Source organism: Simochromis diagramma, unplaced genomic scaffold (assembly GCF_900408965.1).
Source record: "Simochromis diagramma unplaced genomic scaffold, fSimDia1.1 OVJJ01000816.1, whole genome shotgun sequence".
NCBI lineage: Eukaryota > Metazoa > Chordata > Actinopteri > Cichliformes > Cichlidae > Simochromis > Simochromis diagramma.
In genome coordinates, this window is record NW_024386908.1 from 6396662 (window position 1) to 6413025 (window position 16364).

The 16364-nt window shown below is 37.4% G+C and overlaps 1 protein-coding gene across 2 annotated transcripts in view; it reads right to left on the reverse strand.

Annotated features, from left to right (window-relative positions):
• Nucleotides 1-16364, reverse strand: part of tfec (transcription factor EC) — a 45320-nt gene that overhangs the window by 21650 nt on the left and 7306 nt on the right. Inside the window, exon 2 of one of the 2 annotated variants that reach the window (XM_040036045.1) lies at nt 13588-13818. In XM_040036045.1, coding sequence (XP_039891979.1) covers nt 13588-13737 — 150 coding nt within the window. In that variant the 5' untranslated portion in view covers nt 13738-13818. The remainder of the gene's footprint in view (nt 1-13587; nt 13819-16364) is intronic. The other variant, XM_040036046.1, reaches the window with a different exon arrangement.

The window sequence follows — 16364 nt, forward strand, 5'->3', positions numbered from 1 at the left end:
GTTCCTGTGACATTATGACATAGAACAGCATGTAACTACTAAAGAAACAAATTGAATTACTTATTGTCAACATGCTTTATTGTCCAAAATCAAAAATTTAAACAAATCTATTTTTCCTATTTACTGTGTTTTTTACTATAACGTAATTCTACCTTGCACGTGTTTACATCACTTCAAAGAAAGCTAGTCGGGATTTGTGAATATTAGCGACCACTAAAGCCAGGGGCAACACTACCGTAGCCCTCATAGTTGCTGTAACAACAAAATAGTGTTCATAACAAGTGAACGAAACAGCAGTAAAGTTAAGCTACTTTAAGGAGATTATCTTTTAATGAGTCTGCAGTGTTTTGCTATGTCACTGATGAGGTAATACTGTCGGCCTTGTTAATTTATACAGAATTTGACAGAGTCTGATGCCATTTAAATGCACATCATTTACTCTAACTATGCCCTGTACAAACTTCATTTTATTTAACATTTAATAGAGTCATCAAGTTCTTTTTTTTGTGCTATGTGAAACCATGCTATGTGTTCTTTATGCTAAGCATTTAAGCAGTCACACAATACAATTATATTATTTTAAAGTTAGTGATATGAAGTTATGTAAATGTATAGAGTAAGAGTCCAAATAATTGCTTTGATTTTATTGAGCATGTAGTATAGAACGAGGGTAGACTTGGTCCGATTGTCTACAGTCTGAATGTTAAACAATAAATGGCGTTTAACATTGTTAAACAATGTAAGCAGTCAATGCACAGCAGTATAGTAATTCAACATTAGCAATTCTGAAAGCTTTGCAGACTCACGCAGATACATCAGCAGAGGTTTACATCAGTATACTTTTGAAAGCATCAATGCAGGGATTGGTGCGTCAGCTTCACTTACCTGTCCGTACCAGTTATATTCCAGCATCGCTACAGGACTTGTAGGACTCACAAACATAAACAGTAAAAGTTGTATGTCTACGTTCTTGCACAACTATTTAAAAATAAAAAAAAATTAAGCTAAAAAGTGCAGTCTATTGCTCTTTGCTCTCAACCTGCCTGTACAACTCTTAGTTTTCCTGTGTGGAATTGATGTTGTCAAGACTTGGAGGGGGGGCAGGCAAAAATCTAAGCCATTACACACGTTTTTGTACACATGGACTGGCAAGCATATGCACGCTCACTCACACACCCCTGACTCTCCAGTTGAATTTTGGCACTCCCAGGGCTTACAACCTGTTGATAATGAACCTGAACCCATTATTTTGAGTCAATGAATTGAAAGAAATAGGGCAAAGAATGAAAGCCACAGGGCCAATTAACGGCATTCTTTGATGTATTACCCTCGCTCACCACTCAACCAGACCGCTCTGCGCCTTTTGTCTTTATCCTCTCTGTTATTCATTAATTATTCTGAGCGGGGTCAGAGTTCGACTGGCTAATTGTGCAGACTGTCTCTCTTTGAGGATGGCAAAAGATTCGCCCAACGCTGACACTCCCCCTGACTGTGCCCAGCCACCTTGAATTATGCCAATTATTCCAATTCTTTGATTTTTTTTCCCTCCTACTCTCTGTTCCATCATTGTACTCAGCTATATTACTCTTTCTCCCTCCCTCCTGCCTTTTCGTAGTTTAGTCTACATCACTGGACTCTATCTCTCTCTCACACACACATACACATACACATACACACACACTCAAACCAGTACATAATATTTTGGCAATGATGGCATTTGAGCTGGACAATTAGGGTCTTCTAAGGATAAAATCTGACTCATAATTGAATTATACACTCAGCAGATCTACACTACAAAATGTGTCACACAATCTACTCACAAGAAGAGCACCATTCTGATGTATTAACCCATTATAACACATAAAAGGAAAAGTTTTGTGCTCTTTTAAGTGCACATTTGTTAAGTGTACATCAGGTGTTCTTGCCAAGAATGAGATGACATGATTAATAATGCCACTTTCATAACTGTATCACCAGATTAATAGTAGATAAACACGCAATCTTCCATAACAACAATATAATTAGTAAGATAAAAAAAAATAGCTGTATTCTAAAGAAAACAAGGCTCATTTCCCCCATGTTTCTATTTTTTAGGCTAAGCTAAGCTTACTAGCTGACCACTGAACTAATATGGAACCATAATATTGAGCAAATCACAGGAATAGGTCTTGTTGGTTTATACACAATTTATAAAATATAATTACTTTTTCCCCCCCAAGCTTCTTAGATTACCTTCACCTGGAAGACTGAGAACCTACATAGAATTAATTTATAACAGTATGTAGAGACTCTACAGACCCCAGTTAGCATGAAAGCTCATGACAGTGCAATCAGAAACGGTGTCTAGAACAAAGGTGGAGATGTTTGGTCATAATGCACAGGGCCACATTCAGAGAAATCCAGACACAGCATATCAACCAAAAGCAGCCACGGGAACCTGGGCACATAGTATTCAATGAGTTGAAAATGCACTCCTCTGTATTCAAAGTATTCTAGAGTCCAATATAGGGCCATTTATCTGACAACTAAAGTTTGGCTGAAATTGCATCATGCAACAGAATGGCTGAAAAGAACAAAGACTTAAGGTGTTTAAACTTATTTGCAGTCATTGCTACACCCAATCCCAGACTTCATTCTGATTAAAATGCTGTGCCAGGACCTGAAGACCACTGTTATAAATGAAAATCTGCAAAACCTAATGAACTGAAACAACTTTGTAAAGAATAGTGAACCAAAATAATGTGAAGCACTTCAAAGTGTTGCTGCTAAAAGTGGTTCTACAAACTACTGAAATGTGCCCTTCACAGGATTGCATACAGTCCTGTAGAAATATCACTATCACTCTATTCTCTTGTGTTACCCTTGTTTCTGTATTTTCATTATATGGATGGAAGCATCCCGAAAATAAAGACTTTTTGACATGTAAGGATAAAAAAACGGTAACAAAGGTAAAGCAAATGAAGATGCAAAGGAAAGATGTAATCAGGTTAGGTAACATGGCGGCCCCTCTTTAACACCATTATAAGAATAGACAGCATATAATGGTTTAATTATCTGTCTGGCAAGTTCTACTTCTATTCATCTGAACTGAGGATGCAGTGTTTTTGTATCATACATTTATATATATGTCCCAGATTCACAAATCATTGTATTCCATTTTTGACTGACATTTTAAACAGCATTCAACATTTTGGGGGAAACAGGGTTGTAATAATAAAACAGTTATTATTCTATTAACTCAGTGCTATTACTTTAAAAGCCTACGTTAAATAAGCTTTAGTACTTGCAGTTAATGTCAAGTATCTCTTCAGAGTCTTTGTTCCTTGTTTGTTTTTCAAGACATAAGACTATGTAAGATGAATGAAATCCTGTGCTAACCTTTTGTCTCTCAAGTCCTTTTGGATTTGTTTTCTTCAAAGGGAGTCCCATTTAGCACCTCTGGCTATGGTCCGTCCTGAAAGGATAAATCCTCAGGGTATATCTGTGTCACTGATACCATTGGCTAAACACTGTGTCCTCTTCTGACCTCCTTAATTTGGTGTGCGTGAGTATGTGCTGCTTTGCCTATCACAAGTGCTCATCTTGTCTTTTGGCAGGCACAAAAGGACAGAGGGGGCGGTTAACAAAGGGTCTTGATAATATGTTGTAGCTACAAACCCAAAATAGAAAGGAATCAATGAGGTGACAAAGTTTTTGATTGTTTAAGGCCAAGAGTGGTGTTTCCTACTGTCTTTTGACTCGAGGACCCCTCAATTTAGATTGCATCTTGGGATTTCATTCTTACCAGGAAGTTTTTGGTACAAGTGAAATTCTAATTGTGATGCTAAATGCAATTTTTTTGTTTATTTTATTTTATTTTATTTTATTTTATATGACTGTTGTGTACCCTTTTGTCTTGTTTGTTGTCTGCATCTGTGTCCCTTATATTACAGTGATTTATTTGTTGAAAAGAAAATAACATGGCCCTTGTGACATGCATTATGACACATAATGTAATATGTCTCACTACAAAATCCACTTCATGTGCTGACATTCAGATGAATGTTTGAAAGATTAAGATAAATTTCTCTAAACCACATTTTTTGTCTTCATTTCCCTTTTCACTTGGCAGAACATTGATCTATTACAGCTTGCAGCACTGAGCAGCAAGTAGTTAAATCATGTATGTATATATACAGATCACATACATACAGATAAATGTGATAATCTTCCTCCAATCATCTTTCATCAATTAAACTGTTCACTTATAAATCACACCATTTATTATCCATGGAGCGCATACATACACAAACATGCAAGAGACTCCCAAACGCCAGCTGTTCTTGCTTCTCCACCTTGAGGGAGACCTCTGGCTTGTTTCCTCGCTCCCACATATCCCCAAACTCAGCAGGAAGCCCCTACTGGTTCCAATACTGTCCACTTCCCCAGCCACACACTAACACTGCTGCTCTCTTCGTTGTACCTTTTTTGCCCCCTTTTGAATCCTATTAGTGCATGAACTTAGTTTAACTGAAAAAGACTGTGGACTTCACTCAATTGGGCCTAATAGGATTAGGCTGTGGGTATGGGCTGGAAGGTTTAAATGGGAATGGAATTTTGGCAGACACCTGCTCAATCCATTGCATTAATCTTATAAAGGTTATAGACTATGTGGGGGCCCCACTGATGCCCAGAGTTGAATGGTTGGATGAATGGCTGTATTAGGTACGTGGGTTTCAACTAGGATGGCATCAGTATTAGAGGAAGTGCAGCCCAGTGATAAAAGAGGGCACACGTGGACCCAGTGGTTGCAGGTATAGAGATCATTATTCATGTAGCAGTTATGATTCCATTAATTTAAATGAGATCATAAGAATTAAGAACTGTACTTTTATATACCAAATATACCATTAAGTCTTTCTGTTTATACTAAAAAAAAAAGTTATTTGAAATTGTTTTCCAGTTTTTATGAAAGCCTATAGAGTCATCTGAATTCCTGGAAACAAGAAGAAAGCACATGGATCCAAGGAAATGATGACTGAAGCTTGGGAACATTCTTTATTGTAAGATGTAAACATTGATCAATAATGTAAAACTGACTAAAGCTCAGAAGAAACGTCACAAGTAAATTTTAAATTTCACATGTCCAATGGTTTCCTACTGAATTTTCTCACCGCAGATACATTTTTTGAGGTTATTTTAGTATGTTGCAGTTCAATCCTGTTGGATGCTGCTATGATAACCTTTATGTTTTGAAAGCTTGAAATATGAAGTAATGTTATAGATATGATTACAAAAATAGTTTCTTGAGAGTTTCAATTCTACATCAGAAGTAGCCAATAATAGATTAAGCATTACTCTGTTTAAATCTTTTACACTGAACATTACATTACTGAATGTAATTACGTTGCAGAATGATTCAGAACTTTGATCATTTTAAAAATATGCTGAGAAGTCTTATTCTATTATAAACCCAGACATTCCCTATTTTATTTTTAGACCTGATTAAAGATTACATGTTAATGTTTTCAGTTATGTTGAACATTACAGTCTGACTGGTTTATCAAAGGTATGATTTTCCTAAGCAAAATGGCATTTACAGTGTAAGATTACCTATCTATCTATCTATCTATCCATCTATCCATCTATCTATCCATCCATCCATCCATCCATCCATCCATCCATCCATCCATCCATCCATCCATCCATCCCTCCTTCCTTCCTTCCTTTCTTTCCTGGACTTTCCAGTATCACACCAGGAATGTCCAGACCTGCCACTCGTTTACAACATTTTAAAATGCGTTTAAAGAGCTCGAACTCATATCAACAAATAATGCTAAACATCTTGGGTGTTCAAAATTACATAAATAAGTCTCTTCATATCCCAAATAATTACAGAGTGTTAGCCAAAGTACTCAGCCCTATCAAATGGGACATTTTCACTTTATGACAATATTGGTATCATATTATTCTAATGGAACAACAATTACAATTAGCTGTTAGAAAGTTATATGAACATATACTAATCAAAAAAGAATCTAACTTAGGCTTCAGTTCACAAATTCACTTCATTAGGTCAGAAATGCCTGAAGGACTGCAGTCACAAAGACTGCCAGAGGACATGAACCCACTCATTGTCACGGGAAACAACACCATAAAAGTAAAGAAATGGAGATAGATAAGAGTGGCACAGGGGAGAAAATGGCTTGATGTGGTTCATGCTCTTAAGATAATTACTAGCAGTTACTGTCTCTTAATACACTGAAAACAGTGGCTTTTTACCATGTCACTGATCACTTTACTGCTTGATTCACACAATACCTAATCACTTCAACACAAACCGTTTAAATATGTGAGGCTTAAAGAAAAAATTTGGAATTAAATTATATTTTTTAATCTTGGTGTGAAACAGATATGTAAATCAATATGATTATGCATGCAGACTCAATGGGTTTGATTAATGAAATAAATTAGTGAGTAACTCACAGCACTTCAAAACCTACAATCAAACTAAAACCACTAGATAAAGATCAAGACTGCTAAAGTAAATTCACAATTTAAAACTTTAAAATTGAAAAAAGTTGAGAACAAAACAAATAATTTTCAAAAATGTTGAATTTTTCTTGAAGCTCTTGTCATTCTGCCCTTTGAACTTTGGGTTGTCGACACTGGAATGATTACAGGTTTGCTGGCACAGATTTACAGGGAGCACAAGACATTTGTCCTCAAGTGCAACATCTTCACGTACTTGCTAGTATTCTTGCAGCATCATTAACACATTAGTTGGTATTTTAACACCTAATAACAGGTTGTAAAAGTCTTAGAGTGCAGTTGATCCTCTTCATTTTTAATCACCATTCTTCCCAGGGGTGTCATACCAAGTCTCAACCAACACCTCATAATGTCTTTCCCGGAGGTCTCTGCATGTTTCTGGATGCTATGAATAGCTTTCTTGGTGGCCTTAAAACTCCCCTCCCACCCCACCTAGAGGGATTATGATATGTTTTAACCAGAAGTGGTCTGTGCTTTCTTCTTTGTGTCAATTATTGGGACAGTCTAATGAATGGCTTGATCTGTGGTGTTGTAAGAACAGTTGGTGCAGGAGGAGATCAGGGGCAAGCTGGACAGGTGGTGGTGGTTGTGTGTGTGTGTGTGTGTGTGTGTGTGTGTGTGTGTGTGTGTGTGTGTGTGTGTTGCACAAGCTGGAGTTAGTTATTTTCAGTGTGAAACACTGAAGAAATGAATGTGAAGCATTTAGAGGGTCATTCTTGTCTAATCCTATTAGTGTCTTAGAGCTCTTTTATATCAGAAAGGGTCAGGGAAAATACCTCTGTGGGAAAAATATCACAAAGATAGCAATTTCAACACTAAATAATGCAGAAAAAAGAAAAAGAAAAAATACTTTTACTCATAAGCAATTTGAAAGAAACAACAAATATATTCTATTTTGGTTTATAAAAATAATTATATGTCAATTTGAGCTCATCTGTATCTGTGAGTATGCATTAAACCAGGTTTGTAATTACAAGGAAACTTTTAATATTAACTCTGTGCTAGCGTTGTAATAGCATCACTGTTACATATTTTCATTTTTGACAGTTTTTTTTCATGGTCATTAAACTGTGTGTCTCAGTTTGGGTGTAAGGAGAACTTCTCCCTTTCACTCATAGCTTTGTTAGTGAGTAGAAAATCCAATTTCACTTTAGTATTTGCGGTCATGAAATGTACAAAAAAAAAAGATAAAATTACAGTACTTTACCTGTGTGTAGTCCTGCTTTAGACGGACTGATTTAAATATGAGAGACAAGGAAACTGTTGTCTCTGTGAGGATAACTGTCTTAGAGAAAACAGGATTTAAAACAGAGGCTTTATTTGATTAGCTAATTTTATTTACAGTATACTGTGTAAATCTGACTCTGTTGAGCATAATGAAGAAGTCAAAAAGCTGCACAATTGGTCTGGCCATAAAAAAGCCTGAATACCTCTAGTTGATATTTGATAATTAGAATTTTTATGCACAGATCTAATCAGGAAATGCACATATAAAACTTACATGCTTACTATTATTTTTTTTCATAGTTGTGAAGTTTAATTCTAGTTTAAGGGACTCTCAGTTATTCCAGGTTCACAGAGTCAATGCAGGAAATATGTCTGTTTTCATTTATATGTTTAATATTTCCGATGCCTTGATTCATCTCTTTGAATTATTGCATAGGACCTCTGTTTCTTCACTCATGCATACATCCAGTCCTGTGGGCTAACCCGGGCCAGCCCAGGCGCTGAGCCAGTCCAGATGGGTGGTCTACACCCATCACTGCTGCTCTCTCATGCTTTGGCCTGTTAATGTCCTTGTTGCCCTGATACATTTTTTCTATCTTTCTTCTTCTGATTCTTCTCCTTTCAGCCCTCACTTCAATCTTAACTAAATTCCTTATTTCTTTTCTACCTTAAATGCTTTGTTAGTTCGTTTCATTTCATTCAGTCACAAAGACAGCGTTGCACTAAAAACCTCCTTATGATTGCTTCGGTCACAAGCAGATTGCCACATTCTGCCTTTGTTTTGCATGGAAGAAAGTGAATTGTCTGTATATACTCACGAAGGAATCATGGAGCGGTAGTGAAACTTATAAAAGTGCAGCACAAACCAGAAATGAAGAACATTCACCTTCAAAGGAAACATTACCTTGAAACCAACACATTTCAAAAGGTGCAACTTATGCATTGAAGGCAAAGGGTCTCCACTTCCAGTTTGTGTCACACATTTCAGTTTCACTACTGCTAAGCCAGTTTTAGGCCAATGTTTGCAAATAAGTCTTTGTCCTTTATACAAACTAGGAGCAACTGCTAGGGACCAAAGCAATCGCAAGGAGGTTTTGTTGCAGCACTGTATGTCAACCTCCAGCAACCACTCACCAACCAGTTGGAGGATACACATTTTTCCATATTAACTCTTTTTTAGCAATGGTTTACTGACCGGTTTATGCCCAACAATATTTTCACGGACCGGCCTTTAAGGTGTCGCGGATAAATACAACAAAATCAAACTAGTACCGGTACCGAAAAAAGAAGATTTATTCATAACACACGTGAAAAGACCCAGGAAAACCGAGTTAACGATAAAAACGATAACAAAATAACGCTGAAAACCCTGAAAACCATACATTTCACACCCGAGCCTCAACTCTCGCGGCCCGGTACCAAACGACTCACGGACCGGTACTGGTCCGAGGACCCGGGGTTGGGGACTGCTGCATTAATTCATTACACACCCAGCAACACACTGAAGTTTTTTTTTGTGTTTCCTCACTGACTCAAATGCCCTGCTGTGAATATTAGACAAACAATGTTTGTGTTGTTGGTTGTATAGTGAGATTCACTTGCAGTAGACAATATGGGCTAGCTGTTTGACTGAAATTATATATAGTTTTAATGCCAATATAATTAGTGTAGAGAGAAATTCAGTGTGTAAGTAAAAAACATTAATTCAGTTTGGTATTTGCCTGATTAACAATATACATTTATATATGTATCTAGATATGTAGATAGATAGATAGATAGACTCAACTTAGTAGTTCTTTTAATTAGGAGAAGGAAGTTACCTGAATCTACCTAGCCACTAGTGAAAGGGCTAGCTTTTACCTTGAGGCAGACATCAACTCACAAACACCCGCAAGTATTTGTGCATGTACACAAACACACACATCACACATCAGAGAAACTTTAGCACATGAAAGGCCTCCCACTGAAGTGAAAAACATGCTCCAACAATGCTTTGAAGTCTACTAGTCATCCATCTGATGTTTTCCGTTCCTCCTCCTCTAAAAGTCTGATTCATGCATCCCTTGCAGAACTTACCTCCCCAAAGCCAAGAGACGACTCCAGCCGATCTGGGAGTCATTTGACTCTTTTCACAATACCCCCCTAACACATCCCAAACATCCAAAATTCAGCCTTACTTTTTGCATCAAAGCAAAGCAGGAAAATAAATGGTCCTAGACGACGCATGCAATCTTTGTGCAATCTAAGAAAATACACACATATGCAACAGTACATGATATGAATACCCAAATTATGCATACTTTCAGTGGCATACAGTAATTGCAGAAGCCAGTTATGGCTCAGTGAGCTGTCAGCACATTGTGTGTGTGGTTTTTGGAGTTCCTTGGACAATCTGGCAACAATATCCAGAGACAAAATATCAAGGAAGTGACCCCTAAAACTTGGATCATTCAAATGGTTCTTGCCATGTGTGAACAACAGCCACAAATAGTCACAAATAGGCTAGTATATATTATATATAGCTATTATATATTATATATTATTAGCAAATACTAAGAAATGATTATTATCAGTAAAAAAAAATATATCCAGCAAATAAGCATTTCTTCCACAGTCATCTTTACTGTGAGACACAGTTTTGTTGACCTTTTCAAAGGCCTCTAAATAGCTTTGATGAAAAGAGAGTAACGTTTCATTGGTATTTACATGTGGCAGGCAAGAGGAGGTTCACCAGGAGAGTCCCCTCTGTGTTTACGACCTGATTGCATTCTAAATTTATGTCAGTTGATGCATTACATAGAGCTTCGTAATTATACATGTGACAACATTTTTTTAACCTGACAGTTCAGTAATTAAATACCTGTGGTGATATATGGGCTATTAGCGCAGTGTGTGAATAAGAAAAAACACACATTGTTAGTCTTTGTAGCTACAGGTGTTAATTGTTTATGCTCAGGTCACAGTTTTATTTCCTCACCATTAGTGTAATGTAATGTAAAGTGACAGAGAAAAACAAAGGGAGAGGAATGCACCAAAAAAACCCAAAACAAACAAGGATATGGCAGATACCATAGATAGATAGATAGATAGATAGATAGATAGATAGATAGATAGATAATTTTGAATTTGATGGCAGCATCACATCTTTAAAAGTTGGGACAGGGCCTCTTGAGTCCAGAGGACATGGTAGCCATGATTTCCAAAAACAAATTCCAAAAACTGATTTGTCTGAACACAGAGCATTTAAGCCATTTACCTCCATCCATTTGAAATGAGCTTTGGCCCAGAGAAGATAAGGAATGCCGCTAATGCATTTCAGTGGGCACAGAAATGCCACTAAAACTATGTCATACGTCTTCTCTGCATGGTAAAGCTTTAACCTTTATTTCTGGATGTCACGGGGAACTGAGTTCACGAAGTGATTTCCGTGATAGAATCATGCCTGTTTTTAATGAAGTGCTGCTTGAGGGCCCAAAGATCATGAAGCATCTTATTTTGATTTTATTTACCAATTGTCTGCACACAGAGATTTCTCCAGATTCTCAGAATCTTTTGACAATATTAGGTATGTTATATGATGAGATCATCAAAGTCTTTAAATTCTAAGTTAAGAAAATTCATCTTAAATTATTCAACAAATTGTAGACACAGTTTTTTACAAATTAGTGAACCTAATAAGACGCTCGCATCAACCTAATGAGTTCCAAAATGTTCTTTTGGCTTTTCTAACTGTTTATTTACTCCATCCCGACTTTTTTTAGAGATGATTTTTGACATCAAATTCAAAATAAATTTTTATGGGACATTCCTAAGTTTAAACATTTGAGATTAATGTTCTATTGTGAATATAATTGTGATTTTTTTTCATTGATTGTACTCATTTGTATTTTTGTATTTCCTTCTGATATCTGTACCTAAACCCCAATATAACGGGATTCTGATTGCTAACAGATACCGATCGTGCCTATCATTGGTTGCTAGTGTACATTGTAGGTTCTGGTCATGAAGGTAAACCTCCGCCATATTACAATCAATAATACAGGGAGTGCAGAATTATTAGGCAAGTTGTATTTTTGAGGAATAATTTTTATTATTGAACAACAACCATGTTCTCAATGAACCCAAAAAACTCATTAATATCAAAGCTGAATGTTTTTGGAAGTAGTTTTTAGTTTGTTTTTAGTTTTAGCTATTTTAGGGGGATATCTGTGTGTGCAGGTGACTATTACTGTGCATAATTATTAGGCAACTTAACAAAAAACAAATATATACCCATTTCAATTATTTATTTTTACCAGTGAAACCAATATAACATCTCCACATTCACAAATATACATTTCTGATATTCAAAAACAAAACAAAAACAAATCAGCGACCAATATAGCCACCTTTCTTTGCAAGGACACTCAAAAGCCTGCCATCCATGGATTCTGTCAGTGTTTTGATCTGTTCACCATCAACATTGCGTGCAGCAGCAACCACAGCCTCCCAGACACTGTTCAGAGAGGTGTACTGTTTTCCCTCCTTGTAAATCTCACATTTGATGATGGACCACAGGTTCTCAATGGGGTTCAGATCAGGTGAACAAGGTGGCCATGTCATTAGTTTTTCTTCTTTTATACCCTTTCTTGCCAGCCACGCTGTGGAGTACTTGGACGCGTGTGATGGAGCATTGTCCTGCATGAAAATCATGTTTTTCTTGAAGGATGCAGACTTCTTCCTGTACCACTGCTTGAAGAAGGTGTCTTCCAGAAACTGGCAGTAGGACTGGGAGTTGAGCTTGACTCCATCCTCAACCCGAAAAGGCCCCACAAGCTCATCTTTGATGATACCAGCCCAAACCAGTACTCCACCTCCACCTTGCTGGCGTCTGAGTCGGACTGGAGCTCTCTGCCCTTTACCAATCCAGCCACGGGCCCATCCATCTGGCCCATCAAGACTCACTCTCATTTCATCAGTCCATAAAACCTTAGAAAAATCAGTCTTGAGATATTTCTTGGCCCAGTCTTGACGTTTCAGCTTGTGTGTCTTGTTCAGTGGTGGTCGTCTTTCAGCCTTTCTTACCTTGGCCATGTCTCTGTGTATTGCACACCTTGTGCTTTTGGGCACTCCAGTGATGTTGCAGCTCTGAAATATGGCCAAACTGGTGGCAAGTGGCATCTTGGCAGCTGCACGCTTGACTTTTCTCAGTTCATGGGCAGTTATTTGCGCCTTGGTTTTTCCACACGCTTCTTGCGACCCTGTTGACTATTTTGAATGAAACGCTTGATTGTTCGATGATCACGCTTCAGAAGCTTTGCAATTTTGAGACTGCTGCATCCCTCTGCAAGATATCTCACTATTTTTGACTTTTCTGAGCCTGTCAAGTCCTTCTTTTGACCCATTTTGCCAAAGGAAAGGACGTTGCCTAATAATTATGCACACCTGATATAGGGTGTTGATGTCATTAGACCACACCCCTTCTCATTACAGCGATGCACATCACCTAATATGCTTAATTGGTAGTAGGCTTTCGAGCCTATACAGCTTGGAGTAAGACAACATGCATGAAGAGGATGATGTGGACAAAATACTCATTTGCCTAATAATTCTGCACTCCCTGTATTCACTCTCATTAGCAAGACGTTTCAGTGGCACAGCACTGAGTTGAAATTAATTAAACTCTGCCACATCACCTTTTTCAAATAATTCTCTGTATTTTATTGACAGTCCTTGATATCTGTTCAGCAAAGTGCCACAAATCTCTTCTTTCAGTCAGTTGTATTTATCATATTTAATAATGTTTCAGTGGTATTTGATGATCTCATAACCTCATAACTCATAACCTACCTTCCACGTGTTTTTGGACTGCCTCCAAAATGGAGCTGGTGGCCTGGTGTAGACTTCACCATAGGGACACTGGGAGCGAGCATTACGGATGGCGCCACTGGGATGAGAGGGGACAGAACTGAGGCCAATGTGGATGTGGCTCAGAATCATATAAACCCTGTCCACTAATCACGCACTGGTTGTCTGGACTGGAGCGCGACTGGAACATTTTCGAACAACCCAAAACTGGATCTAAGGAAAAAAAGGAAATAACAATTAGTCAGCAAATTAACCAATTCTTGTAATGAAATTGTTACATTATCCTTATTAAATCATGATTTATACTTGAATTTCTCAGCAAATATCTTGTTAAAGAAAGGGAAGCAAGAGGGCAGAAAGTGGCTGCACTGTTGGATTTGGGGCCTGTGTTTGCATGAGTTTATATTCGTTAGTAAATCAGCAGCGTTTTTTTTAGACAGCTATAGACTCCAGCTGATTAGTTACCAAAGTCTAACATGCTGTTAATCTTGAAAGTAGGGCGTTTTCCTTAAAGACATTAGAGGAATAATTTCCAACTACATTAGCACACATCAGTCACAGTGGGATGTATCTATCACGTGGAAACAACTTGTAGGAGACTTTAGGCATTTAGCAGAACAGCTGTCCTTCACAATTCACTTGCCTCATTCACATAAGTGGTTATGCAAAAAGGTCACTAACTTTACTACTACAACTGCTAATACTACTACTTCCTTAGTGTCTTTTTTTGTTTGTTTCTGTCTGGGAGCCTTGCTGTCTCCCATCAGATTTGAGAACTTAATTGCATCCACTTACAGGATTCCCTCAAATGTATTGAGTTCAGGAACAATAGTAACTTACTTGAGTTTATTTGTGAAATGACTAAATGGCTCCACATTTGATTTACTAAATGTTTAATTCCATAAAACGTTTAGTATTTCCATTAACGAGTGAATAGACGAGCAAACGTGATTACTTGTACGACTGAAATAACAACAAGCAGCATGCCCCAGATGAAAGCATCTCTGAGGCTGTAGCCTAAGCAGAATCAGTTGATGTATAAAATCAAAAGCAATTTTGATTGGAAAACATTTATTTCAACCAGCCTTTTATATTTAATTGTTAATATTATCAGCCATTGAAAATGGCAAGGGGCCTATTAGGCAAATAGCAGGCCTGTTGTATTTTCTTTTATTATTATATTTATTATTTTACTTGCTGGAAACCAAGACATTAAAGATCTATTAGCAGTGCCAGACAGAGGCAAACACATTTGATTTTTCTAACTTAACTCTATTTATCACTTAATACATTACTGTGCACCTCTTCATTTCTTTATATTTTGCTAGGAAGATGGAAACACATGCAGCAGTTTATCAAAACACGCAAACGTATATGCAAATACAGTATACAAGACAAAAACAGTTTTACACGTCAATATTTGCTGTGACCACATTTATTCTTCAACACAGCCTGAACTCTCTTAGACACTTTAACTTTCTTCTCATTTCTTTACGGAGTGTTCAGGAATGCTTCTCCAGGCTTCTTGAAGGACATTTAAAGACCTTCTTACCTTTTGGTCTTTTCGCTGCTAAGAAGTTCCACACACAGCTTCAATAATGCTGAGGTCTGGGTTTTAGGGAGGCCAATCCACGACTGATAGTCAATTTCTATCCAGGTATGCTTTTACTGGATTGGCAGTAAAAAAAAAAAATGCTGAAAAATGAAGTTTTTGCCAATCAAATCCTTTCCAGACTGTATTGCACTGTGGATCAAAATCTAATGCTGATGAGTTCGTGATTCCATCAGTTTTGACAAGATCTCCAATGCTGCAGGCTGAAATGCAGTCCCAAACCATGAGAGAGTCTCCAGTGTGTTTTACAGATAGCCCTCTTGCCACAAATGTCCAGTGCAGTTCTTGTTTAATTTGGAAAACCTAAGAATTTTCTCCTGAAGAATGTCTTCTTCACAGCCACCTTTCCACAGGGACCACTTCTAATGAAGCTTCAGTTAACAACAGTTGGACAAACAGAAGGCCAGATGCATCTCTTGGGACCTGTGTCAGGTCTTTGTTGGATTTTTTTTTTCCCCGATTTCTTAAAGACATGACTTTCAGATTCAGTTCATCAGCTGTCAGTTGTTTTATGGGGCTGACACTTCATCTTTTGTCCTCCACTTGTTCAATTTCCTCAGATTTTTTAAAGACACATTTCCCACCATGCTGAGATATGCCAAGTTCTCAGCTAATAGCTGTTTGTGAATTACCTTGTTGGTGCAAAAATGCTGTTTTATGCCTGTCAACTGTGTAATCCTTGGCATTTCAACTAAAGAAATTGGAACAAATTATGTGTTTTTGAGACAGGCTGCTGGTAACAAAATGAATAAAGATACAGTGTGATACAGTTCTTTGCTAAGTTGTCTGTTTTGTGTTGACACAACACTGGCTCATCACTTGAGTGAGCGGCCTTTTTATGCTTGAATGATTCACGGGACAGTGCTAAGTGGCTTGACCATTCCCCTAAAAATGGTCAGGTACAAGGACTGGAAATGAACTATTTCTCAAAACCACTTTAAAATTATTATAAGAAAGTCTGACTCCTAGAAAGTAAAATATAGATAAAAGAGGGGTTATTCAAGACTTTTACAGAGTGCTGTGCTTAAAAAGTCTGAAACTATGTTTTAACTGGTTGGGAAAAGAAATCTCACTTTCTTGGAGTTATTTTTATTTTTTGCCTTCAAAAGATTCAAGAAGATGTCTAACATGGAGAATCACTGGTGAC